General features: G+C 43.4%; 1 protein-coding gene across 1 annotated transcript in view; it reads left to right on the top strand.

Moving 5' to 3' along the window:
- The window catches only part of LOC137148917 (collagen alpha-1(XXVII) chain-like), a 226,174-nt gene that overhangs the window by 73,560 nt on the left and 124,650 nt on the right, over nucleotides 1–27,964 (top strand). Inside the window, exons 14-15 of the mRNA XM_067542144.1 lie at nucleotides 17,036–17,089; nucleotides 23,035–23,079. Coding sequence (XP_067398245.1) covers nucleotides 17,036–17,089; nucleotides 23,035–23,079 — 99 coding nt within the window. The remainder of the gene's footprint in view (nucleotides 1–17,035; nucleotides 17,090–23,034; nucleotides 23,080–27,964) is intronic.

The following is a 27,964-nucleotide window of genomic DNA, read 5'->3' as shown; positions in this document are numbered from 1 at the left end:
TTCAAGAGAGGGAAGGGGGTGAAGCTGTAACTTCCTTGGCATGAGAGTGGAATGTGTACAGTTCCAGATGCACAAAGGAGGAGGAGAGAGTGAGACAGCTAAAAGGCTTTGGCTTCGTCTTTGTATAAGTGAGGGGCAAGCTGCCCATAATTCATCCTTACGAGGGAGATGGTTCATTGTTGGTCAGGGTGGGACAGGTAGCTTGGTGAATATCTTAGAGCAGAGGAGTATATAGCTCCACGGGAGCAGAGCTGGAGGGAATATCTCTCAGTGTGTGTGATAGAAATGAATGTGAAGTCTCATCTTTGGAAGGAAGTCTATGGGTTTTCAAGGAGAGTGAGAAAAGTCTGAGGTTCTCTGACGCCAAGAAAACAAAAGAAACGCATGAGGCTCCACCTTCTATGAGAGAAATGCAGCTGCTTATGGGAGAGTTGGCTTTTAGATTACAATACAATAATCAGAGTGATTGTGATATGTGGAAGTCTTTCTGACATGTAGGAATTCACTAAATATATCTTGAAACCTGTGCATTACAGAGAACATTGAATTGCAGATCAAGGGGGAAATTGTCAACAGCACCTAAGTTCCATTTTCAAAAGTAGCTTAGGCACTTAAACTCCTGAGCCTCATTGAATGTCATGCAGAAACCCACAGCTTTGAGTGAGGTTAATGAGAGGTTCTGAGAGAGAGAAAATGAGTTATCAGATTCCTGGATGTGAGAAATGAATTACAAATTGTTTGAGAGAGATTATTAATCAGAAGGGGAAGAGCAATCTTATATGTAAAGGAGGACCTAAAAGTGATGGAAAGAAATAGAATATAATGCTTATGATTCAAAACTGTGAAAAAAGGATGTGCATTATTAATAGCAGTTACAGTTATCTGATAAGAATGAAGAGCAGGGTAAGATGATGAGAGAAAAATGAAAAGATCTTCCAAAGAATATTGAGCAACTTCTAAGGTGTAAGTTAAAGCCCATTTAATGGTACCAGTCTTGTATGTGTTTGGTATGATTTAGATCAGGACAATTTTAAATAATTGTAGCCTTGGTTTAAATGGCATTGATTTCACTTGATGCTTGAAATTTTGTTTTTTAAATGCATATGGTATTTGAAACAAAAACTCTGCAGAAATTCTAGCATTCATTATCCTAGGTCCATGGTTATTTGTTAGATATACGTTTGCCAGTTTGCACTGTGACACTTGAGTAGGTTAAGTAATGACCCCTTGGGGTTGTCTTTTGTTTAGTATATGGCTAGGCCAATTAACGATCTTTAACTCTTACTAAGAATGCCTTCCTGATTTATGCATCGCCTCTCTCAGAATGTTTGTCAACCAACTTGTGGCATTCACGTTCTTGTGGTGAATTTGGGCTTGGGTATTTTTCATAGGCCAACAATTTGCATGAATGTGAGCTTTGCTTAAATGTGTATGTTAAGTCAGTCAGGTCCAGTAGGAGATAAAGAATCTAGCAACCTTGAGATGGAAAAGACCTGTTGCCTTCTTCTGTCTACTTTATTCCCTAGCTGTATCATGGCTGCATGTTTCCTTTCAGTGTATTCAGTGGCCTGTTAGACACCTTTTAACTATCTCAAATGATGGAGCCTCCTTCACCTCCCTTGATAGACCATTCTACAGTCTAAAAGGATCTTGGATTCTGCAGGAGCTGTCCTTTCACTCATGAAGCGTACAGTGTGTGTGTGTGTGTGTGTGTGAGAGAGAGAGAGAGAGAGAGTGACAGACACAGATAACAAAGGGAAGGAAAAATCACCAGGAAGGGATGAGTTAAACAGGAGTGCAAGTGAGTGCTAAGGGAGTGATTTCTCTACTGACACCTCCATTCCAAAAGGTTCAGTTCAGAGAATTGCTGAATAGTTAATAGATAAGTGTATGCCGTCATGCCAAGTTACACAGTCTGTAGCTCATTTTGATTTAGCCAAACCTTTGAGATATGCTCTCACTCTGAGATCCTGTGGCAGTTGCTGTTCCTTGTTTGTATGGCAGTAATGCCTGTGGTATTCATTAACAATCAGATGTGCTAGGTGCTGTACAAAAATGTAATAAATGAACAATCCCTGCCCCAAGGTGCTCACATGTGAAAAGACTCAGTGGAAGAGATACTTTGACTTCCCAATCACAATTTAAGAGTAAAGTGAGCAAGCTATCTGTACAGTAAGCAGAGATCTCAGCTCCCTAACAGCCTAGTCATTCTCATCTGGTAATGTTTTGTAGAAGCTTTCCCCATCTCTATTATTTTCTTTGCTGTTCTGTAGCTTGTGTGTTTGGCAAGTGATAGGCAGCTGTGTTCTGCCAGCTGTTAACAGATTGCATGTTGGGAGAGTATTTGTAATGTAACGTGCCAGCTAACCTTCAAGGAGGGAGACAGACCCTTATCAACGGTGCAGCTGCATCATCCCACTTACAAAACCTTTGGCAAGTTCCAGTGTTTTGGCCAAAGTGCTGCTCCCATCAGATAATTTGACAGGTGGCTTGAATTATAGAACTGCCATGTAAAGAAAGAGGAATCAAACCAAAGCTTCATGGCCTGCTAGACTGGTGCCATGTACCCTAAGGATGAGCATTGGTGGGAATCTATCATCACAAGCTATGGGGAAACAACAGGGTCCAGTGGCTGGGATGCTGGACAGGGAGTCAGGAGATGTGGCTTCTAATCCAGTCTCTGACTTGTTGTGTGACCTTTGGAAAGTCACTTTACCTCTGTATGGCTGGGTTTCCCTGTGTGTATAATAGGAATAATTATATCTCCTTTCTTTTGTAAAGTGCTTTGAGATCAATGGATGGAAAATGGTACATTGGTGCAGAGTATTATATTAAGATACAGTGCATACATACAAGCCTCCAGTTCTCCGGCAATCCTACTGAATTGGGCTTCGGATGCAATATTGTGGCAAGCTGCAGAATCTGGCATCCCTTTTCCATGAGTTGACCACAGTTTAGGTCTGCCTGCCAGCCAACTCTCAGCTTGTAACATAATGGAGGCCTTCTTGCCAGGGTGTTTCTCATGTCTGCTGCATTTATAAGTCAGTACAAAGAAAGTTTGTGTTTTAATTGTCTACAGGACGCACAATGGCTCAGTGGACTTTTTTCCCCCCTCCCCCTTAACTCAGAAGGAAGCAATATATCAGCTGTGGGTCCAAGCACTCACCCCTCCCTGCTGACCATCTAATAACTGGTGCCATCTGCATCCCTTCCTAAATGGAAAGATGTTGCTGTTTTTGACACACCAGATAATGAGAAGCAGGACATCTCAGGCTGTTTTTTTGTTAGGAAGGGTTAGTTTTACAGCGTGAGGTGGAGGAAAGTTGGCAAGTCTGAGGTCCTGAACGGTGAACAGAAGTGTACACAGTCGTGCCAAGTTACACAGTCTCTCCTGTTGTCTGTACAAACAATGGTGGGACACTTTTCACTGTGAAAAGGGCTGGCCTGGCACAGAATGACTGAAAATAAATATCATTCTTCCCAATCAAGACTAGGACCTTAACCAACCTCTCTTCCCCACTTGGGTATGTACTTACCTGACCTTGTGTGCAGCCGGGTCCAAACGACTGTGTACACATGGCTCTTCCCTGTCTTCAGAATGAGATCCAGGCCAGGCCAAACTATGGAAAGGTTTAGACCTAGATTCTGCAGCTCAGCCCGTCTATGCTTTAGCAGCCTAATAAATCGTCATGTCATGAAGGCCCTGACGCTGCACCGGCAGACTCCTGTTGATGTCAGTGGAGCTCCATTTGGTGGCAGGGAGTCTGCCTGCATGGAACTTCTTGCAGGATCCTAAGAACCTGCTGCTGCCCACATTGAAATGAAGGAATTTTTGTCATTGACCTTACTGGCATCAGTATCAGGCTCTAAGCACTCACATATAAAGTGTGAGAACATAATGGCTTCCATTGGCCAATGAGGGTTCCCACCTACATGTCTGTTCCATTACCCCATCACTGCAATTTAGTTAGCCACAGAGACCCAGGGAGGGAGGGGAGAGAAAAGAAATCTTAAAAAAAACCAACCCCCACACCCAACACTACTTTAAAAAAATTTAGTTAAAAATAATAATAAAAGAAATGTTTTAAATACTTATGGCTTAAGCTCTGCTGATTTCCAGCTGGCTGTAGAGTGTTTTTAATGTTGATCCAGCAGCTATTGCTTTCAAAATAAAAATGAGGGAAATGGAAACTTATTTTTTTAAGAAATGTAAAAGCAGTTTGAGATCTCAAACTGCTAAAATAAGGTGTGTATATATATTCTAAAACCCCAAATCTTTGTTCATCAGCTCCTCCTTCCCCATTCACCTGTCAAGCCTCAAGTCTGGGATATAGTACTCGCCCTAAAGAGTTGGTTAAATAGCTCAGCCTTTGAACCACCCTTTTTATCATTGCTCCATAACCTAGGAAGCCATTTAAACATAGTCTGTAGGCCCCAAACTTGCATGTATGGATCCCATCTCTCAGACTGCAACCAGTTGAAGTCAATGGGACCCTGCACAGAGTCAGGGTCTATGGTCTGGTCTACACTTAAAACTTAGGTTGACCTAGCTGCCTCACTTAGGCTGTGAAAAATTTCATGCTATGTGTGGCATAGTTAGATCGACCTATCCCACTTTGCAGATGCAGCTAGGTCAATGGACGAATTCTCCCATTGACCTAGCTACCACATTGAGGGGGTGACTTTACTATAGTGATGGAAAAAACCCTTTCATTTCTGTAGCAAACGTCTACACTACAAAGGGGTAGCTGCAGCTGTGCCACTGTAGCCTTGTAGTGTAGATCTAGCCTATTTGTACAGGTAACTTTGTAGGATCACAGCTATGGTTTGTCCAGATAATGTGAGTAGTAGGAGGAGAAAAAGTGTTCTGCAGATGAGCCCAAAACTATGTGCTTTCACCCACTGAAACCTTATCTACACTAGCCCTTTCTGGAAAAGTCTTCCTCCATTCCAGTGGTACTAACAGTGATGGGAATAGTAGTATAGACAGGCTGTTAGTGTCCACCAGCAATTTTAACACCATGTCCGCTAGACCTGCTCTGAGCAGTGGTAAAACTAGTGGTGTCCTGTACTACTCTGAACTTGGGTGCATTCAGGATCCAGTGTCATGGCTCCACACTGTCATCAGAGTGGGCAAAGCTCAAACTGTCTGATCTGTGCAAGCCGAGACTTTGGGAAGGTTTGGATCTGCTTTAACAGCCTAATAAATAGCAGTGTCACTAGAACCCTGATGCTGCAAGCACCTTGGCTTTGGCAGACCCCCTTCTGACTTCAGTGGGGCTCCTTTTGGGCGATGGGGGTCTGCCCATGTGGAACTTCTTGCAGGATTGGAGCTAACTGCCACTGGTGCAATGCTGAAAGACTTCCCCAAGAAGGTTAGTGTAGACACAGCTTCAGGAACATATTAGCTAGGACACAGTTTCTAACCCCTGTGTAACAGGGTTTGATGCCAGCAAAGTTATGCTACAGCCTAGCTTCGCCTCCTTTTTGTGCTTTAGCTGTCTCTGTGGTTAAACAAGATTGCTTGGCTTATGTCAATGGGAACTAGAGCAGAGCATTTTCCTGACTGGGAGGACAGAATCTCAGATCTGATCCCCTGGTCCTAATACAGTGGGGCACCAGTCCCTCAAGCTGGGTCTCGCCAGCAAAGCATGGTCGGGCTGCAGTAGGAGGCTCCCATGGATCACAAAAGGGGTTGCAGGAAGTGGTGGTTGTGACTTGTGTTTCTGGTCTTTCAGGAGCTCTTTGTCTTTTAAAGGAAAAGTCAAACTGAGAGTCTGAACATTTTGTAATTGATAAAACTCCTACTGAAGTTTGCGTAGGAGTAGGGGTGTTACCTCTTTAATGTCATTTTGCTTGTTGGCCAAACAAGTCACTCTTTTAAAACTAATTTCTTCTATTACTGGTAGTAGCACTTTGGACTGTTCAAACTGGTCATATTTCAACAACTGAATTTCTTTTCACTGCTTCTCTGGTTTCTTTACTTTCTGCTTCTCCCTCAGCTTGGACAGTAAAATTGGGCTGTTAATCTTCACTTCTCTATGGACTGGTTTCACCATCATGAAACACTGGCATAATCCTTGAGTGACACACTGTCTCTTTCTAGTTACGGTAGTTACACTTTCCAGTTTTAAAGATAATGTGCTTGGATTTCCCATATCCATGTAGCTAGGTACTTCCATAGCTCCTATCACTCTGATATCTGAATGCCTCGCAAGCATTTATTATGTGTTCCCTGTGAGGTAGGAAAGAATTATTATGCTTATAATCTCTTTTAATTAATGGGGAAATGAGGCATTAAGAGATCAATTGATTTACCTAAGGTCATCTGAGGAATTCATGACAGAACTGGGAACATTGAACTCATCTCTCTCTTGAGTACCAGTCTGGTGCCTTTAGCATAAGACTGTCCATCCTTCCTGCAGGTAAATGTTTACTCATTGATCACAAAAAAATCTGAACTGTTTTCAGGTTAAATTTAAAGAAACCCACGAAAACATTCTTTCAAATTTAAAAGTTTTTTTCCAAATTGTAAAATTTGGTTCTGTTACTTGACAATGTTCCTTAAGGAGAAAACAGCATGTTTTGGATACCTTAGTTCATAACTGATTAGGATGCATGGGAGAAAAGTTGCAGAGGAATATAAGGTAATTAAAGTCTCTATATAGTGCCCATCACACTAGTGTTTTAAGCTGTGAAATAGGGCACCAACAAAGTGAAAAAAGGTCCCATGCAGTAAAGCGTGGATCGGAAGGAGTGAAGACTCAAAGAGGCCAGAATTGCAAAGAAGCCTAAGTGAACTTCATTGGGATTTCAGTCCCCCAGTCTAAGGACTTGATCCAAACCCTATTTAAGTTAATGTGAGTCTTTCCCTTGGCTTTAGTGGGCTTTGGATCTAACTCAAGTGGAGCTGACTGTACCTATAAACTCCTGTGTTTCTCAGAGGTGGAGGTCTAAAATCATGGATGAACATAGCTAGGAAGCACGGACACAGTGTAAATCATGGATGAACATAGCTAGGAAGCACGGACACAGTGTAAAGGGTCCATTTGGGGTGACTTCTCTTAGCTCTTTCACCTTTAAAAACTGCAGCTGGACCTGAGACATACCTGACTGCCCCCATGTTCACCTGTAGAGAGGCCCATGTCTATTCTAATCACAAAGGATGTTGTCCAAGACCAGCACTGCCAACATAAGTTCCATTTGTTTATTTTATTATCCCACTTTTTCTATGAACACCTTCTCTGTCTTTCTGTTTAAAATGTTTGACTTGCAAACTCCATCCTTCAGGGAGACTTGCTGGGCAACAGCTCTCCTAGCTGAAGCCAACTGGCTCACACAGCTTTTTGCAGACAAGACTGGAGGGCCGGCTAGTTTGGGCAGCTTTACCTTCAACCAACAGAAAAATAAAATCCCATTTTGGAGAAGGATTCTATATTCCTGAAGACCTGCCAGGATTGTCTGAAGCAGCAGTTGCCAGAATACCACCCTTACTCCAGCATAGAAGGATTTTTCAACAAAATCAGATGTTTTCACACACATCCCTGAAAAGGTCTAGGGGAGGTGTAAGATTTAAAGATCTTACCATTCTCCTCCATTTCCTGAAGATCATTGATCTCAGTGACGAGGCTGGGAGCCCTCATTATGTCTTTTTTTTTTTTTGTCTTTTTTTGTTGTTGTTGTTAAGAACCCTTCTGATAACCATAGCAAGAAGGCCTGGTTGCTGCTTGTGTCCCTTTAAGCACAAAGGGAGAAGAGAGGACCTGGTCTTGAGCACCATTTTAACAGGCACTGTGATATAAACAGGAAAAGGGGAAAATAGTGTTTGTGTCCATTTGTCTGTCTGAGCCTAGCCCATGAGGGCATGCCTTTTGCAGAGAGGAAGGATGATCCAGTGGTTATCCTAAGATATTGAAGACCTGGGCTGCATTCCCAACTCTACCTCAGCCTTCCTATGTGGTCTGGTGCAAATCATTTACCCTCTTCGTGGCTCAGTTACTCCTCTGTAAAATGGGGATAATAGCACTGCCCTACCTCGTAATGATGTTATGAGGATAAACATGTGAGGTGCTCAGATGCTATGGTAAATAGGAGCCATATACATGCTGAAGATATCTAAATAGATAGTGGCCATTTCTTTAGGGCAAAACTCTCTCCTGCTTGTATATGCTGTTTTTGAGCTTCACTTTAGCTTGCTTCTTTCAGAGAGTTTCTCTCTCTGACAATGTGAAATCCATTCAGTTTTTTTTTTTTTTTTTTTTAAATGTTTCCCAGCTGCTAACTAGAGCCAAAAGTTTGGTCATACCTGACTTCAGCAGTCCAGAGAGGAGCCCCACTGGTTCTTTTCCAGCAAAACTTGTTACTCAGATGTTTCCTTCTCAGCTCTGCTGCCTTTTGTTGCCTCCATCCAGTTCCCCTCTTTGGATCCTCTAGCAGGCAGGATGAATATCTATATGTTTTTCAGCGTGGTGTTTGTCTGCTCAATCCCAGTTCTTGAATATACTTTCCAGAGGCTCTGCTGTTCAGGAAACCAGCTGCAGCCTGCTTGAAACACGCTCACAATCTTAAATGGTAGGATTTTCGTCAACAAAAAAGTCCTTTACTGTCCTTGGGGAGAGGGGAGGAGGATTTTAATTATATTAGGCTGGTTAGTCCTTTTCACAAATCTCTTGTCATTGGCCTCACCCTATATTTGCTTATCACCAAAGCTATGAAAGAAGCACTTTCTGCCTCTCCCACATCTCCAATGTGGTAGAGGTCGTGCTATTGGAATAGAGTGGAAGTGAGTCAATACAATACTCCTTGAGGACATTAGAGGGAATTTGTAGGAAGAATTTGGGGAAGAAGCAGCAGCAAATAGAGTAACAAAATCTTCCTCTACTCCCACTGGCTGCTTGCTTGTAGCATTTTGACTGATCTGTGGAATTACCAAGGCTGTGGAACCCGACCGCCTTGTACAATCAAACAGGAGGAGATTGGCTGGGCAGGAGGGGGTGGATTGGGGAGAGCCTAGTTGGGAAATAGCCTTAGGGGCATGTGGTAGCTAATGCACTTCCCCAAGTTAAAAAACAGAGTGCTGCAGTAATCCACAACAGTGGTCTAAAGCACTGCTGCTCACCCCCTAAAAAATACTGCAGTATTTGGTAAGTGTCTGAAATACTGTGACATTACTATTAAAAGTCACAGTATTTGTGACTTACTATTGTATTTGTGACAGTACTATTAAATGCATTGGACCATTGCTGTTAGAATATTGTAGTGCAGGGGTCCTCCAAACTTTTTCATACTGTGGATCATATATTTGTAGAGAGAGGGGCTCTGGGACCATCTCCCCTCCCTTTCATGGCTCCGTGCAGTCCCTACATCCATTGTGTGTATGGAAAAATTCCATTAGTACCTGTGACACTGTGCTCAACTTCCTTGTGAGGCTGCCAGTGTTTGTGTTTTGGTTCTTTGTTTATTGGCATTCCAACCCTATTTGCCCACAGGCTGGGGAAAGGCAGAATAATAAAGGGGCTTTAATGTCTATGTAACTAGCTGGAGCACCAGTGTTATACTTACTATACAGCACATCTATTCTTTCTCTCTATCTTAGGTACTTCTCTGGCCCCCATCACCATAGTATCTGAGTACCTCACAATCTTTGACGCATTTATCCTCTCAGTGTCTGTGAGATAGGGTAGTGCTGTTATCCGATTGTACAGAGGTGGTACTGAGGCCCAAAGAGACACAGTGCTTGTCGATATGGCTATACACTGCTATAAATTAAGGTGTGAATTTAAACCATTCTAGTTGTACTGGTATAACTCCCCATGTGAACATGCTTGTGCCTTTTCCTGGTTTAGTTGGTTTAGTTGCCTGGAAGGGGCATAAGCTAAACCAAAAAAAGCCATTGTTCTTGCAGAAGAAGATTGTTCACGGAGTGCTCATACTGATATAGCTATATACATGTATCAGTTTATCGATACTGGTGTAACTGTTTAAAATGTCCTGTGTAGGCAAGTCTGTAGTGAGTTGCCCAAGGTCACACATGACGGCTATGGCAGCACAGGGAATTGAACCTAGAGTTGTCCAAGTTCCATGTGAGCACCCTGCTCACTGGACCATCCTTCCTCTAGGCTTCTTGACTGTGCCACCAGCCATTGACCACAGATCACTTTGAGAACTGCTTGCTGTAGTGTGTTTCTTAGAGGGTATCTCTACATTACAATTGGGCGGTGTGATTGCAGCACACGTGAATCAAACCTAGCTAGAGTAACAGTGGCAGCAAAGCCTTGGCAGCAGGGGCTAGGCCTGCTCATGCAGGACCCTGGGTACGTGTTTGAGTAGCTGAAACAGGTGCTGCTGTGGCTTTACTTACTATTATTGTTACTCAAGCTAGTTCTGAGCTAGCTGGATCAAAGCTAGTTCGGGTATGTCTAAACATACCGCAATCACAGCTCCCAGGTGCAGTGTAGATTTGCAATCAGAAGTCACAGTGCTGTTACTAGAATGTGGAAAGTTATGACTTTGGAAAATGCAGCAGTGCAGCTACAGGATCATTTCTATGAGCATTCATATTATCCTTCGCTAGTTGTAAAATTGTAAACAAAAGAATATTCCCAGGCAATATAATTTTATTGATCAAGCACTGAGTTTTCCCTGTGTTCACCTTATTGGTTCAGCATGTAGGGGAGTTTTGGTTTTTCCTGTTTTTTGTGGTTTTGTGTTTTTTTAAGAAAGCCCTTTTATTTTATCTGCAGGCGTCAGAAAGCTGCTTCCAGCAGGCACTCACCACAGCTTCTTGGCCAGGCCTGTGTGCGGGCTCAGGAGATGCAGTGCCCAGTTGGAAAGGGGCGCAACTTTCCCTTTTGCAATGATTCCCGTAAAATCCCTAGCAAGACAGGGCTCAGTTTTCACACACTCACTAGTATGTACTGAAGGCTGCAGATGATTGGTACAGTCGGAGGTGAAATCTTGGCTCCGCTGAAGTCAATGGCAAAACTCCCATTGACTTAACTGGGGCCAGAATTTTACCCTGGCTGTTTAAGGTTATTAGCAATCCCAGCCTCTGGTGCAAATCTTTGGAAGATAAGTGAATCTCAGGTACTGTCTTGTTTTCAGGCTCACTTGAGTCTGATAGGGGTTTCTAAATGGCATGCTGCTGTTGGCCATTGTATTTTGCTTTCTACAGATTTAATTTTCCAAAGAAGCCTGTATCCAGAGCATTCAGTGGAGCCGGTCGGGTGCAGCTGTGCAGAGTGCCAGCAATTAAACCACCAAAAATCTTGGGGCGGGGAGAGAGTGTGTGTGTAAGAGAGAGACAGCGAGAAACTGCTTGGAAAGAATAGCTACACCATCATGTTCTGGCTCCCAAGGATCTTACAAAAGCCCATTTTTTATTCTTTTAGTGTCTGCCAGTCTCATGTCAGATAAAATGAGCTGAACCAGCATTCTGACACTGACTTTCACTTTCTTCAAAGCTCTTCCCATCCGGTTCTGTTTCTCTCTGAGACGAGCCAGCAGTGGAATGTGTATACAAAGAGGTTCCTCTCTGCTGAACTGGAGGGAATCTCTCTTGCTCTCTCCCCCTCCCACCCCATGCTGTCATCTAGCAGTCAACAGAGCATAATAATATCACCCACTGCATACCAGACTTCCAATCAGACTTCATCTGTTGGATCCAGATAGGTGGATTAAGGGAAATGTATGGTGACTTCTTACTTGAAGCCTCCTCACAGTGTGTGTGTGTGTGTGTGTGTGTGTGTGTGTGTGTGTGTGTGTGTGTGTGTCTATTTAGGTTCTCCATAGTGGCGTCCATCACCATAGTATCTGTGCATGCGGTGAAGGAGGGTTGTTTTAAATAACTTGTTCGTTTCTGCTTAAGCCTTAGATGTAACCACAAAATCAAGGGGCAAGATTCTCCATTATGCTCTTGCCTGAGTGGCCCAAAGAGTCTCATTGTGGAGAGCTCCCCTAGCAGAATGTATCTCTCTGTTGGCATAAAACTGGTGGACCTGGCTTCTGCACTAGCTGCCTCCACCTTGCCCCCTTCTTCCCATTGCAAGAAGTGGCAGAGCTCTGCTATATTAATCCTCCAATTGTCTTAAGGTCCCTTAGGAGTCTTCTACCATTGGTGTAATTTAGAGCAGCCCATAAGCTACTCTAACTTGAGCCAGCACAGAATCAGTGAACTGCGGTTGGGTTCCTGACACCCCTCACAAACCCCTTCACTGAGTGGAGCTCAAAACCAGAGGTGAAGCAAGCCAAAATCATCTTAAACACAACTTCCTTCTCCTTGAAGACACGTGTGTGCTAGACATGGTGGCTACTGTATACCCCTATACTTGAGCCCTCATTGGTAGAAAGAGACAGACCAAGAAAGGAAAAGAAGAGAGAGATCTCGTTCTCTGATGATGATCTTTGGCTCTTCCATAGTAAAACTGACCTTATACCAAAAACATTTTGTGTTTATGGGAGTGAAGAGTCAATCTGGCCCATCCTCACCTCTTCTATATATAGGTCTGGTCTACGGTTAAAATTTAAGTCAAAATAGCTACAGCTCTCAGGGTTGTGAAGAATCCAGAGGGCTGAGTGCCATAATTATGCTGTCCTTACCCCCAGTATATATGCAACTAGGTGGATGGAAGAGTTCTTCCTAGCTACCATTACTCAGATAGGTGGTGTTCCTACCGCGACAGAAAAATCCCTTTTGTTGCAGCAGGCTTCTTCTCTGCTATGGGGTTGAGGTAAGAGAGCTATGGTGCTGTAGCAATGCCACTACATTCCCCACAGCGTATACATGGCCATAGTCTTTGCTGTGTGACTCACACAACTCTGTGCAGCTCATTGCTTTGTAACTCCAGTGTAACTGAGGCCATTTACGGCTCTTGCAGGCTGAAGGGTTATGAATGAAGTATAGCCTCTGAGGAAAAACATACCAACATCATGGCAGACAGTTCAGTTAAGGCAGGGCTACTCAGACTGTGGCTTATGAGCCGCAAGCGGCTCTTTAATGTGTCTCCTGTGGCTCTTTGGAGCACATGATTTTAAAACAGTGTGTGATTTAATTGTTAAACAATCAGGATGCTTTTACCAGTTAAGTTATCCACTTGCCCAAGTTATTAACTTTTTTTCCTGTGAGAATAATAGATATGAATAAACTAAACATTTCCTGTCATACTGTTTAAATATGAATAGTACTATAGCAAATGAAACAATTAATTCACACTACTGTGGTTCTTTTGGGTAATGTTGATCGCTAATTTGGTTCCTGAACCCCTGAAGTCTGAGTTAAGGTATCTGCAGAATGGGCTATGGTGGACAAAAGATGTTAGTGCTGTCTTAATATTTTCAGTATTTCTTACTTTCTCCTTTATATCATGTAAACTGATGGAGAGTCTTCACTGTGAAAGCTGAGTTCATTTCAGCCCCTGCATTTCAGAAAGAACCTGGCAGGAGAAGAGGCTTATAGATGGACAGCTGACTGGAGTTGAGGTGTATAATGGGTGGGGACAGGAGGAATTCTGTGCATGGAGAGATTTAAAAAAGTTGTTTGGAAAAGAGAGGCAAATGTATAGGAAAGATCCAGAATATCAGAGTGAAGATGTCCTTATTTAGGTGACAGCACTGGACTGGGACTTGGAAGAGCTGGGTTCAATTCCTGATTCTGCCACAGACTAACTGTGTGACTATGAGCAAGTTACTTATTCCTCTGTACCCAAGTTCCCCATCTGTAAAATTGGTTCAATAATCCTTTTTCTCTTTCCCTCTGTCTTGTCCATTTAAATGATAAATTATTTGGGACATGGACTCTGTTATTGAGTGTATGTACAGTACCTAATACAATGGGACCCTGATCTCATTAGGGCCTTTAGGCACCATTATAATAAAAATCATAATTAAATATTGGTAAAGAGCCAATTGAGACTCCCAAGTTACCCTTCCCATGTGACAAGAATGAGAAAGAGCTCAATGAATTTTAAGATAAATGTAAGAAACAATTAAAAACAAGTTCAGAGTTTTTTAGGCATCTATAATTAACTTTTGGAACTCACTGCCTCATGTTATTACTGTAGAAGCAATTTATTTAGTAAGTTTCATAATTAGGATTTGTCCTTTTGATATGGATACAAATGACACATGCATTTGTGTTAGATAGGCTACACATGGTAAGAGCCATTATTCTTCATGTTTCTGAGCAAAATCTGGGATGAGGAAGAAATTTCTCATATGTAGGATAGTGTTGCAATAGATTCATTAAGGATAGACTTGCGACTTCCTCAGGAACATATGGTATTAGAGACAGGATCCTGGGGATGTCACATCTCTCTCCGTAGGATATGTCCTACTTAAAGAAACATGAGAATTGCTGTACTCTTAAATACAGTGTTGAGTCCCCCAGATTAAACCACTATTTTTTCCCAATACAGCAACTCTGATATTCTGCTAACAGGAAGAATTACCCCACTGAAACGAATATACCATATGGGCTTTTAAAGAAACTACAGGGAAGAGAATTTAGGGTCTGATCCAGTAGGAGCTGATCTCCTCATCTGCCATTTAGGTCAGTGGGAGTCGAGGGTATTCAGCACCTCACAGGATCAAACCATAAATAAATTATCTTCCATGCAACTTCTTACATTAGAGGGAGGGAGTTTGGAGGGGGAAATACAAATTCCTATGCACCACTTACAACTTCAAAATAGACCATAATTATTTATGCCTTGTCCTCGTGCTCTGCTCATGGGTAAACAGCTTGCTGAAAGCTGAGTCACAAAAGGGGAGATGCGCCTGTATTTCAGCTCTGGCTGTTGTTGCTCTCCAACCACCTCTCTTCAGTATCTGGCCTAGGGAGAGAAGGGACTGGTTTCCAAGCAAAGTTAGCTAAAGCAACAGTCTTCTTCCAGTGGTATAAAGAGGGATTGCATCTCTAGAGATTGGCCAGCAGAGGCACATGATACCCCATGTCTCAGCAACTTTTGCTAACATGGGCAGCAGAAGACTAGTACCAAACTTTACATGGTCCAGCTTTCTTCTCCTCTGCGTTATTGCCACTAGGATACAGTAGGCAAGATTTGCACAACTCCAGATTTGATTGCTGAATCTGAATGATCGCTAGGCACAGTGAGCTTCCTGAGCCAGACATGCAGAGAAGCCCAGTTGTAATCTCAGACATGGCAGGGCTCAAGTTCTTCTAAGATTTTCAAGCCAAGGTGGGTCATTCAAGCTCTAATTGGCACTGCTACAAGCTGTCCCATTCTTTTCCTGCAATCAAACATCACTCAAAAGCTGCCAAATCTTTCCTGCCTTCTGTAAATACCAGTGAAAACTCTTTCCAGACTGACTCTTTCCACTGAAAGCCTCACTGATTATATGAGCCAGGGAGCCCCTATGTCAGCCCTAAAAGGAAGCCGCTTTGGGGACTCACAGCTGATCCAAAGAGCTTGTACAAGCAGTGATCAGAAAAATCCAAATCCCACTGTATTTTAAAGGAAAACTACCCCGGTATTGGGGGGATGAGCTTGGGTTTTTTCTGCTCTGTCCGGCCTTCTGAAAGCTCGTGCAGCTGAGAAGCATTTCTGGCCGTGCTGTAAACAGTCATATTGCTGGGGGGAAATGTTTTTGATCTAACTTTGTATTCCTTGAGCTAGCAACTGGCTGGGTGCGTGACTTCTGTTGGGGTACGTCTACATTGAAGCTGATCTCACGCTTTCCATCTCAGGTAGACAGATGTGTGCCAGCTCTGCTTGAGCAAGTGCACTAAACATAAGCAGTGTAGCTGGGGGTAGCATGGGTGGCAGCTTGGGAAAGCTGCCCAAATGCGCATCCAGAATCTCTGGGTGGGTTTATACTCAGGTAGCTAACCAAGCTGCCACCTTTGCTACCCCACTGTCTTTAGTGCACTGGCTTGAACAGAGTTAGCATATGTCTGTCTACCCACGCTGGGAAGCATGCTCCCAGCTGGAGTGTGAACGTTTCCTCGGTGTCACTGGCAGCATGGAATCCCCCAGCTCCTCTTCATTACCCTCATTATCACTTCACATCTAAACGAAATGATGAAATCCTGAGGATGTTTCTTCTTTGACATATGCAGCACACTTAGGGGGCAGTTCAAGAAATGTTACCATGACAGGCAGCTTCTGGCTGTCTGGTTTAATACCCTCTTTTTCCTCTCTCTGGATGACATATTCTGGTAAAGACTTTTGCTTTAAGCAGCAAAGTTTCTCTCTTTGGATTGCTGTGACCCAGTGTTAAAACAGAATGAAAGCTGGCATTCAGTGCCTGACTGACTTTCCGTAGCACTGCTGTTGCTTCTCCACAAGCTGTCAGCAACCAATGCAAGAGGCAAAAGTGTTGATTTCCCCACACACACATACATGTTCTTCTGTCCTCATTGGAGCCTCCAAAGCCTTGTCTAGGCTGTGAAATTTGCCCATTGCTGATTATGGGTGTTAGCAATGGGTGCAACCGATTATGTGCTAGACATGGTTTTAGTGCAAAATAGACAAGGGCAAACCATGGTCAACAACTCTGCAGGTTTCAACCATGGCTCATTAATTGGTGCTGAGCAAGGTTGTCCTTGCTATCCCATTGTGACCCCTATTGTGTTCCCATTGCTGACACCTGGGGTTTTTTCATAGTATGGTCAAGATTAAAGACTTCTCTTTTCTCCTCTGATTTCTACCTCTCAAGACTTTTATAGCTTAACGTATGGCTCATGGTTGTGTGATACAAAGCATGCTGGAGCTGTGGTCTGTCTCTTCAGCACCCCTTGCTGGCCACTGGAGTAAGAGACTGACTCAAATCTTGTTCTCTATCACATGGCCATACAACGCTCCTACAGTATGTTGGTTGTGTTGGGAGTCTTTTTAATCATAATCTTTAACTTCAGGCACCACAAGTGGCAGTCTGCTTGTGCTCAGACCTGCTTTGTAACCTGCTGGCTTTCAAAACACTGTGCTGAGCAAAACAGGAGCGGCATTAAGTTGTCTATTTTCTTTTCCCAATATGTGCCAATAACCAACATTTGTTTATATTTGCCTCCCAATCTCAGGGTTTTCCTGGCGATTTTGGTGAACGAGGACCTCCGGGCATAGATGGGAACCCAGTAAGTTGCAAAGTCTTCAGTAGATTTTTGTTTGTTTCCCTCTTGCAGCTTCATTTTATACCCGGTTGTACTGACTCATTCTGGATGCCTAGAATCTGAAGGAAGCTTTCTGCTGAAGCTGCCTTGGGAGTTCAGAGGCAGCTGTCAGTCAGTTTGTTGTTTTAGATCCCTCTGAAAACCCCTTCCACCTCTTACATAAACTGCTAGTTCCTATGTTTCACTTAACAACTAATAACTAACAGGTCATTATAGAGCCATCTGTATCCCATTTCCCTCTCTGCCCCCTTCATCACTTCTCCTGCATCCCAGTCCTGTTGAGCACTTTCTTGTCATAAGGATATAATTGTAGGGAACCTAACATGGGGGTGAGGAATGATGTTCCTAGTTGAATTGACATGCAATTGTCAGCATTATCCTCCATAACGGTTTGTGCTGTCTGCGCTTAGTGATCTGGAGCTCACTAAGGTCACTGAGTCCATAAAGAGAGACTCTTCGATCTGGGCATCAGGGCCTATGTTGGCATCATAGGGAAACTGGCTCTAAATGGGCAGGTGACATTTTGGCTTTTACAGCCACTCCTGGTTTCTCTCCTTTTAAAATTCCAGGTTCCTCATTTGGTCTGGTTTCACTTGGTGATCACTGCTTGTGGGAACAGCTGGGGGGGAGAATGGGGAGGGTGTTCTGGAAGGCTGAATGTTTAACAGCTCAGATGAAGGAGGCAATTGGTTTGCTGAACTGCTTTGAAGAATGGCAAATGCCCATTGTTATCACTGCTATCCTTGCACTAGCGAGAAACAGAGTAGCAGGGCAGGCATTCAGCAACACTGATCTCTTCTAAGCTTGTACTACAAGTGCAAGGGGTTGTTCTCCTTGCATCCTCCTTTCTATTGCATCTTATTTGCCTAATGCTAGAGAGTGAGCTAACACTCTGCCACGCTTCCCAGCCCATCAGATCATTAACGAATGTGTGTCCAGAGTACTTGGAAGAATCTCTAATATTCTCTCTTTTAAAATGAATTATAAATACCAGTGCAAAGATGCGAAATTGCTAACTCTGGAGCTTCAAAGCTTCTCTCTATGGAACAGATGCTGCACAGAAAATGGTTTCACAACTCCCTACTCTTTTGCCACAGCCCTGACCTGGAATAAGGGTGAAAGATGCATCTCCAGACCAATCAGTTCTTGGCCTGTCCCATATTTTCAAATTACCTTTACTGGGTTTTTAAGAAGTGGACCTGTCCCATAGGAATTGGGCTGAGACCACCAATTCATTTCACATGGCCCCCAAACAACTAGATGTTGGTACCATGTAATCACTGAGAAAGTATTAGTTATTCATGGATATCTTTGCCAATTTCCCTTCAGATTAGTTTATGAAAAGTTCTTGATAGATCTTTGAAATATCACACTGCATTGGTTATTTACACAAGTCACATAGTATTGTTTCTGTTCCCTGATTGGATGATTTGTATAAGTAACCCTTACAATGCACATTTTAAAATTTCCATTCTGCACATATTTAGCATAAAATTCAGTTTCCTCAAGCATTTTCTGCTAGTCAGGCTTGATTACTCCAGCTTTAATGTAAAGTGAAAACACAAAAGAGTCTTGAATGCATTTGATTCAACATTTTTTATTCCTAAAAATATTCTTGGAATTTTTTTTTTCACTATTCAATGATCTCTAGCCACTACCTACACTGGTCAGGCTTGAATCAATGACCTAGCAATGAAAGGCTATATAGATATTACCAATTCCTTAAGACAACCAGTCCTTTAGGAAGGTCTGAGCTCTTGATGTATGTTCAGAGAGATTTTCTCTTTTCCAAGAACACATTTTTAAAATTTCCAATACACCTTAGGCCCATTCTGAAGATGTGTTTAAACGCAGCTGAATGCCAGCTCCCAGAGTATTAAAGACATACTAGGGAAGTAAATGTCCTCTCCATGTAATGTGTCCAGAAGGATCACTCTGCTTTCATCTTATCAACAGATTTTAAATATTAATGTGCCTCAGAGATTGCAGAATGAAAACAGAATGTTTTGGCTCATTTGAAGAGAGGTTCACGAGGTCACGAGCAGAGTCACAGACACAGAAAAATTCCAGAAAGTCTGCGTGTGGAACACACAAATATGCCACGTTCGCTAGGTGAAATATATAGCTAAATCACAGGCAGGCAGCCATGAGTCCTGAGCTGCCCCTTTCTCTGTCTGATCCATTGAGCTGCATCAGCATCTGTACTGTACTGTTCCCTCCTCGGCTGCTGCATTGGGAAGGCTGATGCTGTCAGTATCTGATCCTCTTTCCATTCGTAACATACAGTGAAAGGAGTTTGGCTACTGCAAGTCTCCTCGTGCCAGCTTCCTGAGAACTGTTGAGCCATCACATTCCATATTCCTCAATCCCCTCATCGCTGGCCATTTAAATTAATTGTAAAATCGTAGGAACTGGACATGGGAAATGATGATTAGCTCATCTCATCTATCTTCTGACTCAGGGCTAGAGTCAAGCACCACAGGAGAGCATGGAGTCTGATTTCCAGGCTATCCACATCTCTCCCACGACCAGGAGGTGATAATAAATCTGGGGAACTGATACTGGTCCAACTATTGTTGTGGATAAACTAGCCAGAAAAGATAAAGAGCAATGGAGCAAGGGTATGAGTGAACTTCTGCTTTCCTTTCCTAGGGCAAGGAAAGGCTGGCATGCGTGACTAACCCATCGCCCACTCATGGCGGAATACACCCCCTCACCTTCCCAAGAAGGAAGACCTTGTGGTGTGTTTTGACAATTGGCAACAGGCTCACTCGGTCCATGGACACTAAAATGCCCCTTCTCCTGAGACATAGTCGCTGTGATATAGCTCGGGTATCCAACTGGTCACACCAGTAACAAGAAGGAGCAAAGAATACAAATTCTCTCCCCCAGCCCTTACAGCAGAGTACATAGAACTCCATCAGGAATCCAGAAAATAAGGGGGTAATTATATTCCCTGGCTGGATAATATTGAGCATGTTTCCCTTTGTAGCTGAATCAGGCAAAAAGGGGCTATTACTGAACTTTTAAAGTGGACTTTATTCCAGACGCTCCAACGATCCTGAAATCCCACCCTAGAGAACAAAAGTTTAGCAGATGTTCAAAGTATGCAGGAAAGAATTTACCATGAAAACCAATTTTAGGGTGGTTGAGATTAGGAAACGCGTGTGTGTGTGTGCCCGCGCACGCACGCGCTTGCGGAAACTGAATTTTATGCTAAATATGTGCAGAATGGAAATTTCAAAATGTGCACTGTAAGGGTTACTTATACAAATCATCCAATCAGGGAACATTTTCCATAAAATAAACACATTCAATTCCTTCCCCAGAATAGATCAGTATACTTAGAGATGGAAGGTTCTTCTTTCAACAAAGTCACTTTCTTCACCAAACAAGCTCACAGGCAGCAGAAAAGCAACTGGCACCTTGCAGTGTAATGGAAACCATTTAAGATTTTCATTTAATTTTACAGCAAAAGGGATTTTTACTGTATGGAACTATGTAAAAATGGCTTCCATCACATGCACCATAGCCTGGGTAATTGTGGCTACTTTATTTGATGGCCTATCTAGAGCAGGTGTATCTGATCCAACACAGATTATATAAAAAATTGCAATGTGGAAGGAACATATTACTATTTTTGTATGAGAGTAGTTCCTAAAGGCCCCAGCTGAGATGAGGGATTGTGCTAAACTCTGTACACGTGTGTAGTAGGAACCAGTCTAAATAGTCGTGGCAGAATTGAAATGTTATCCCCATTTTCAGATGGAACTGAGACACAGAAGGCTTAAGTATCTTGCCCAAAGTTATACTGGGCCAGATTTTCAAAGGTATTTATGCAGCTAAAAGTCCAAGGTGGGTAAGGTAATATCTTTTATTAGACTGACTTCTGTTGGTGAAAGAGACAAGCTTTTGAGCTCTATGGAGATCTTCAAGATTTCAGTGGGCATTAGGCACCTAATCTTCTCAGGCACTTCTGAAAAATCCCACTTGGCACCTATCTGCTTCTTTAGGTGCCTAAATGCCTTTGAAAATCTGTCCTATGGTGACTGCATGGTGGAGCTGGGAATTGAATCCATTTCTCCTGAGCTCTAGACCGGTGCCTTTATCACAAGCCTAGGCAGCATCTCTGTTTTTCTAAATGGGTTGGCTCCAAGCCAATTCTGAGAGTCCAGCAAGAGTATGTGGCTCTTTCCAAGGTTACCTGCACACAGGGCATCCATAATGGATGGTATTCAGTAGGGGGCAGTGCTTAATTTGTGCCAGGGCTGAGCCCTGACATTCTAGGCTTGGCAGTTCATAGCCCAGGCACCTCTGGACTTGCCATGTCAGTTATGTAAGTAAAAAAATTGCTTGAGCCCTGGCACCTCTTTCATTACAAAAAGAGGCACGGGGAGAGAGCACAGGTGGGATAGGGAATCCTGCTGTTTGGACAGTCACACCAAAATGCATAGTTTCAAATAGGCAATTGGCAGTTAACTATCAGCCACATTTTCTATAACAGTACCACCTCTGTGCATGCCCCTGGGGTGTGCTAGGCAGGGTGGCATCTCTTACAACAATGTTTGCATATCAATTTATTGCTGATCACTTGTTCCCTCTGAATAGGCTGGGTCTACCAGAGAGTACCATCCCATGCCTTAGCGTCCAGATAGTAATGGGCTCTGCTTCTTACTGTGCTTTTACAAACGAGGGTCTGGGAAGTGATAGCAGAATCAGGAAGGGATTCCTGCTAAAATCTCTGGGGGTGTGGCCAGCCTCCCCATGGAGTAGCCCATTTCCTTTCTGAAGGCGAATGGTTGCAAAACACTGCGGACAAGACTGGGATCAGCAGTGCACAATGGGAGAAAGAGGGCTTGAAAGGAGTCACCCTCCTGCTCTGACATCTCCATGCAGAGGCTGCCGGTACTGGAGTGTCTCTAGAGGAGTCCTGCCCTGCCCTGCCCTCTGCAATAGTCAGCAGCGTTGACCTGCACGTGCGACGGGAGGTGTTATGTGCTGTGCCCAGTCCCAGGGCAATTCAGTGGCTGTGCTCTTTCTTTCTTCTGTGGGCCCCCTTGCAGCAACTACTTAGCCCTGTGTACACAAGAGGTCATACTTCTTAGCAGCAGTCTCCTCACTGGAGACAGCCCCCACGTGTCCCCAGATGTACTGAGCACGGTTATTTCACTTTTACTGGAAGGCCCCATATGTCACACAACCTTCTTTTCTTCCAGGGGGTTTCTTATGACGGGTTTTGTTGCATGATTATCCTCATTTTACAAAGGGGGAAACTGAGTCCACAGGGGTGACATGACCCACCCAACATCATACAGGAAGCTGGTGGCAAAGCTGGTGATGGAACCCAGATCTCCCGGCCCGAGTCATGCCTGCACACACTACTAGACCGTGCTGCCTGCTGTTTAACCACTCAGTACTTAAGCAGCTGCTCCCGTTTCCTTCCCACCGTGCTCTGCTCATCCCTTTTAACTCCCGTTCCCTCCTTCCTTTTCCCTAGCTGCCCGTGTCTCCCTTTCATCCCATCCTTTCTGTCCAGTTCCCTTCTTCCTGTTTTCCTTTTCCCTCTCACCTGCCACCCTTTCCCTGTCTTCCCTTCTCATGCCCTTCCCCTGCCAAACGCCCAATGAAATGCTCCTTTTATCCTGCCTGCTGCTAGGAGGGGGAGCCAGTCTCGCACATAACTGCGGGGACTGCAGGAGAACAACAAGTAGCCTTCTGTCTGGAGGGGCTGCCTTCCTTCATTAACATGCTTTCTGAAGATGGAAGCTATAGGTTGCTCCGGCTGTTGGAATGGGAGGGGGGTGGAAGGGGACTGATCTTTTCCTTCAAGATCTTGAAACACTGAGCCCCTTTTCAGCCTCTGTTTGTCTAAAAAGATTCTGTAACCATGTTGGTCTCTTTCCTTTTAGGGAGAATTGGGAGCCCCAGGTCCTCCTGGAGTTCATGGACTCATTGTAAGTATGAAACCAAATAGAGCTTTGGCTTCTGAGGACTTTAACTCTTTCAGGGCACTGCGATCATACACAATTTTTATTTTTCTTCTTCCTCTTGTGAGGGAGACTCAGGGGGATGTGATTCTTCCTTTTAGGGGGGAGAGAGAGATTAAAACTGTGATGGGGGGAGAAGGGAAGAGAAGACGAGGTGCCAAAGTGGGATAAGGAAGTGGAGGTGGTAATTTCAGGTATGTAACCTTTTTAGCCCAAGGGAGCCAGTGAGAATTTAGCCCTCTGTGTCATCTGCGACTTCCTGTTTTGGTGACATTTACCATGTATTTCTTTAAAGACAGGATAATGCATTTATTCCCAGTAGGAGTCTGTTTTCTTCCCTAAAAACAGGCACTCTAACCAGCAGCACCAGGAAACTAAATTGTTTGACCAAGGAAGGATGCATGATTCCTGGACAGTGAAATGATTGCATGAAGGAGTATCTGGCCATCTTGATATGTAGGAATTTAACCACCAGCCCCTCACAAACACACAGCCCAAATCTGCTCTCTGCTCCACCCTGATTGACTTCAGCAGGGCATGAGCTGGTTTAACAGAGAGTGGTATTTTAACCACAAACCCTTGTGCACTGAGGTGATCATATGCCCTGCGTGCTCTCTCTGCTCCCAAGTTGGCACTTTTTATTTTTAGGGCTCTGTTCTTGTTTCGAGCCATTTCCCTCAAAAGAAGAAGCTTTATTATTTTTAAGATGGCATTTGTTCAGAACAGTCTCCTCTTAGTGTATGGCTAGCTGTGAAATCTGCCACGCAGATTATGAACAGTTATGAAATATCTACTCATGCCTCAGGATAATCATTTATTATATTACAGTAGCACACAGACACCTCAATTGAGATTGGGGACTCCTGTGCTAGGCATTGCACAACACACAGTGAGGGACAGTCCTTGTCCCAAAGAGCTTACAGTCTAAATAGACCAGACAGGCAGAGCATGGCAGAAAGACAGTATAATTATCCCCATTTTACAGATAGGGAACTAAGGCACAAGGACTTGCCCACAGTCACGAAGGAACTGATCCCAGGTCTCCTGAGGTCCAGCCAGTACCTTTAACCAGAAGAGAAGAAGTTTTTCAGAAGTTATGAGAGACCAAAGAACGTTACTGTCCATGCCAATACAAATGATGGACTCCCAGCAGACATAAGGATGTATGCAATGGTGCAAGAGGCTGCAGTTTGAGGGAATGATCTGATTGATATTACTGTCTAACTTAAGTCATAATATTCTTGGGAGCTGCTGCTTGTGTTAAATTCCATTCATTGTCTTGGACTTCAGGTGTTCACCAGCTAACAAGTAACATTTCAGACAATAGTTAGTGGAAAATTTTACTGATGTCTTAAATATCCCTGTTCACCATTTTTAAGACGGCAGAGAGAGACCATTCCTGCATCTCTCCTTCCAGTCAGAGCAGTGCTGTGTAGCCTGATGCTGGAGGTACATGCTAATTAATTGAGACAGGTTTTGCTCTGTGTGGGGCTTGATAGAGAAACTAGGATAAGAGCCCAGGACAACAGAGTCAGCATGACAATGGTGGGATGATACTGAAGTAGTTTAAACTGTTTTGTCATTGGCCATTAGTTATTTGACAGGAGAGAGTTTGTGCAAAGTATTCTTAATAGTAATTGGCTGCTGCTGTGAATGAGAGAAGAGACTGTTGTATAAACTAATTGTTGTAATGACCCTGATTCAGCCAGGTACTTAGGCACTACCTAAATTTAAGCATGTGAGTAGTGACTATCACTTCACGTACTTTGCTGACTCAGAGCCACTGCACCGCTATGCCTGGGTTTCAAACCTACTGCTGATAGAAAAGAGCCTCAATAGAAGACACTTCAGTGTAATCTTTAGTGATTAACTTTTTCTGACAGTGCACTGGGAGACCAAGTCCCATCAGTCAACATGGACAGGATAGGGATAGATCCAAATGCTCCGTACAATTAACAGGATTCCAGTGAGGATTAAAAAGATTTCCCACATCAAGGGGCCAATTCACCTATGTTCTAACTGCAGTGCATATACACCGGGGGGCAGGAGAGAGGGTGGATTTGACCATGTATTTCACAGGTCCCCATTCTTTGATTTATCATGCCCACATACTATCGTACTGAACTATTGTTTAGTAGTCAAGGGCTCAAACATAGGCTCTTGTGGAAATGAGCTCCCGGACACGCCTAGACTGCATCAGGGAGCTGAGACCTACCGTTCATTTTGTCCCTCAGTGGTGCAGCTATGTGCTCTAATGTCTCTCTTTTTTTTTTCCCCATGTTATCCCAGCTTTTGTTGGAGGTTCTGTACAGCTCTTTAATCAGTAGAGCTGTTCCGTTTCTGATTTAATTGCTGTGGGTAAAATTTCAGAAGTCCTATGTCTCATTTTCAGAAGTGATTTAGTAGCCCCAAGTCTCATTGAAAGTCAACGAGACCTAAGTTCCTAAATCACTTAAGCATTTATGAAAATTTTATCCTATGTCCGACACAACAATCCAGGTGATGACAAATTCTGTGCATGTAAACAAACACTTCCTGTGCTTAACACTGGGTTGTGAGCCTTATTCTGTGTAGACTCCAAGATCGAACTGTGAATTATGGAGACCAAAAGCCTGTTCTCTAGAATCTATTTCTGATCACAGAATCCATCTTGGCCCATATTGCTCTAAAACACATATTGAGCAAGGGCTGAATCAAAGATCCTTCCATTGCTGCAGATGTTGGTCCTTCTTAAACTCAAAGCCTTCCTTCTTTTTCCAGCAAAAAGGCTGTCTGTTCTAATATCCTTTATCCTGGTTGTGACCCATCCATGCCTCGGGTAGCCACCTGAAAATGCCACGGTCAGGACAGGCTGCAAAAGGAGAGCAAATTCTCCCAGCACTGGTGGGTGACACTGAAGTCAGACTTCCCAACCAGCCACAAACAGTGCTTCTGATTCCCCACACTGGTTATCAAGAAGCCAAAATAAAATATACCCAGCCCCTTTTACTGCATTTCCATCTCTGGCTCCCAATCAGCCACTAGGTCCAGTAAAGAGACCAGTTATTTAAACTCTATGCTCTTTACCAAAAAGGTTTCTCCTGACGGCAAAGGGTCAGCCACAGTACCAGATCAATATAAGTTTGGATCTTACCCAAAATACCACACTGCCAGTCAATCCTTTAGTAACTAAAACTAAAGGTTTATTATAAAAAGAAAGAAACAAACTATAAGAGAAATGTTAAAGGATTAAATCAATCAAATACATACAATTGATTTGAAAGTCCATATATATCAGGTTTCTTGAAGAATTGTGGAGTTTGCAGGCTTGTATAGTCCCTCTGGTATACATCCAGAACCTGGATGGGTCTCCGTCCTTTGTTTCACAGCTTCAGTTCAGTTGTAGAAGAGTTGATCCAAAGGTATGTGAAGACTGAAGACAAAGACAGACTAAAGACTGGTGACTGAAGACAAAATGGATCCCGGGCAGCTGCCTTTTATGTCCTTTGGTCTGTGCCATACTGCTTGTGGAATTTTGCAGGAACAAAAATGGAGTCCAGAGTCACATGAGTAAGTCCTGGTGACTCTCAGGTATATCCCTGACTTTTCCCCCTGGGCCCCTTGTACCTGTGAATTTCTTAATGGGCCATTAAGCAGGCCATCGCCGCAGCCATCATGTCTAGGGTGTGTCCCAGACACAGCACAATTTGAAATACAGATATATCAAACATATCCATAACTTCCATTACACACATAACACATGAACATAAACATCATCATCTTACTTAGCACATTACAGCCTTTCTAACAGTATCTGTCATGGCATATCTCACATAAATTATTATGATTTTGACATACTGATATTAAATAATATAATAAATCCCCCCACCCCTCCAATCCAGCCAGCATGACATTGGTCCTGTTGTGAGCCATCCTGATTGGCTTTGCTTCCAGTGCAGAAAGGCATTTCTTTCAAATACTGGCTTTCAGGAGGTCACCTGCTAAGCTTGCAGCCGTCAGTTTGCTCCTCCTTCCTACTCCTTCTTACTCTGCCTTCTCCCTTCCTGATTATTCTTTGAGTCTCTTCCTTCGAGATTATAAAATTTCTGATGTATGAAGGACCTTTAGAACTGCATACCTCCTCTCCACTCTCACAGACTGGCTCTTCAGTCGTAAAACAACTGACTGGAGAGTCTGTGCAGTTGTGGATCAGATAGAGAGGAATCACTTCCTAAGAGTTATTTGCTTCAAGACCAGTAGTAGCTTGAATCATGACATTTCTCCTTCCCAGAGAACCATTTTGTGCTCATGTTTTTAAAGGGCACCAGTTTCCTCATAGGAATTTTCTTCTCCCATGACCAATTCCTGCAATGTTTGGACAGCAAGGATGACTTCACATAATCAAATTTTTCACCACTCCTGCATCTTCAAGCATCTTTAGCAAGGGCCTCAGTTGATGGTCTCCATCTGCATGCTCTCGGGCTGTCACAAAAGGTACATTCTTGATCTTCACTCATAGATGCTGTAAGTGCTGTCTTCAGATTGCATGGAACTCCTCCAAGGAAAAAGAGGGACCTTTCCTACAGTCTATCCCATGTGAAATGGTCTGAATCAGCCAGTGCTGGAGTACAATGTGACTGCGGAATCCCAAAGGGAAATTGTCTGAAGAAGGTACCAGAATGGCAATGGAACAGTGTGTGCGATGATTTGATGATTGACGTGGCTGTGATAACTAGATCTAAAAAATCAGACAAACTAAAAGTCCTGAATTGTGACCTGGAGAGGGCAGGAAACTTACGAAAGGATAACTTGGCAGTGGAGCAGGTCAAAGCTGTGATCCCTATGTAAGCAGGAGCTGTGTTTTAGGCTTGGC

The sequence above is a fragment of the Emydura macquarii genome, unplaced genomic scaffold (assembly GCF_026122565.2).
Source record: "Emydura macquarii macquarii isolate MOO-44397 ecotype Brisbane River unplaced genomic scaffold, CSIRO-AGI_Emac_v2 contig_691, whole genome shotgun sequence".
Classification (NCBI taxonomy): domain Eukaryota; kingdom Metazoa; phylum Chordata; order Testudines; family Chelidae; genus Emydura; species Emydura macquarii.
The sequence above is the reverse complement of the archived record's forward strand: the minus strand, read 5'-3'. Positions and strand labels throughout refer to the sequence as shown.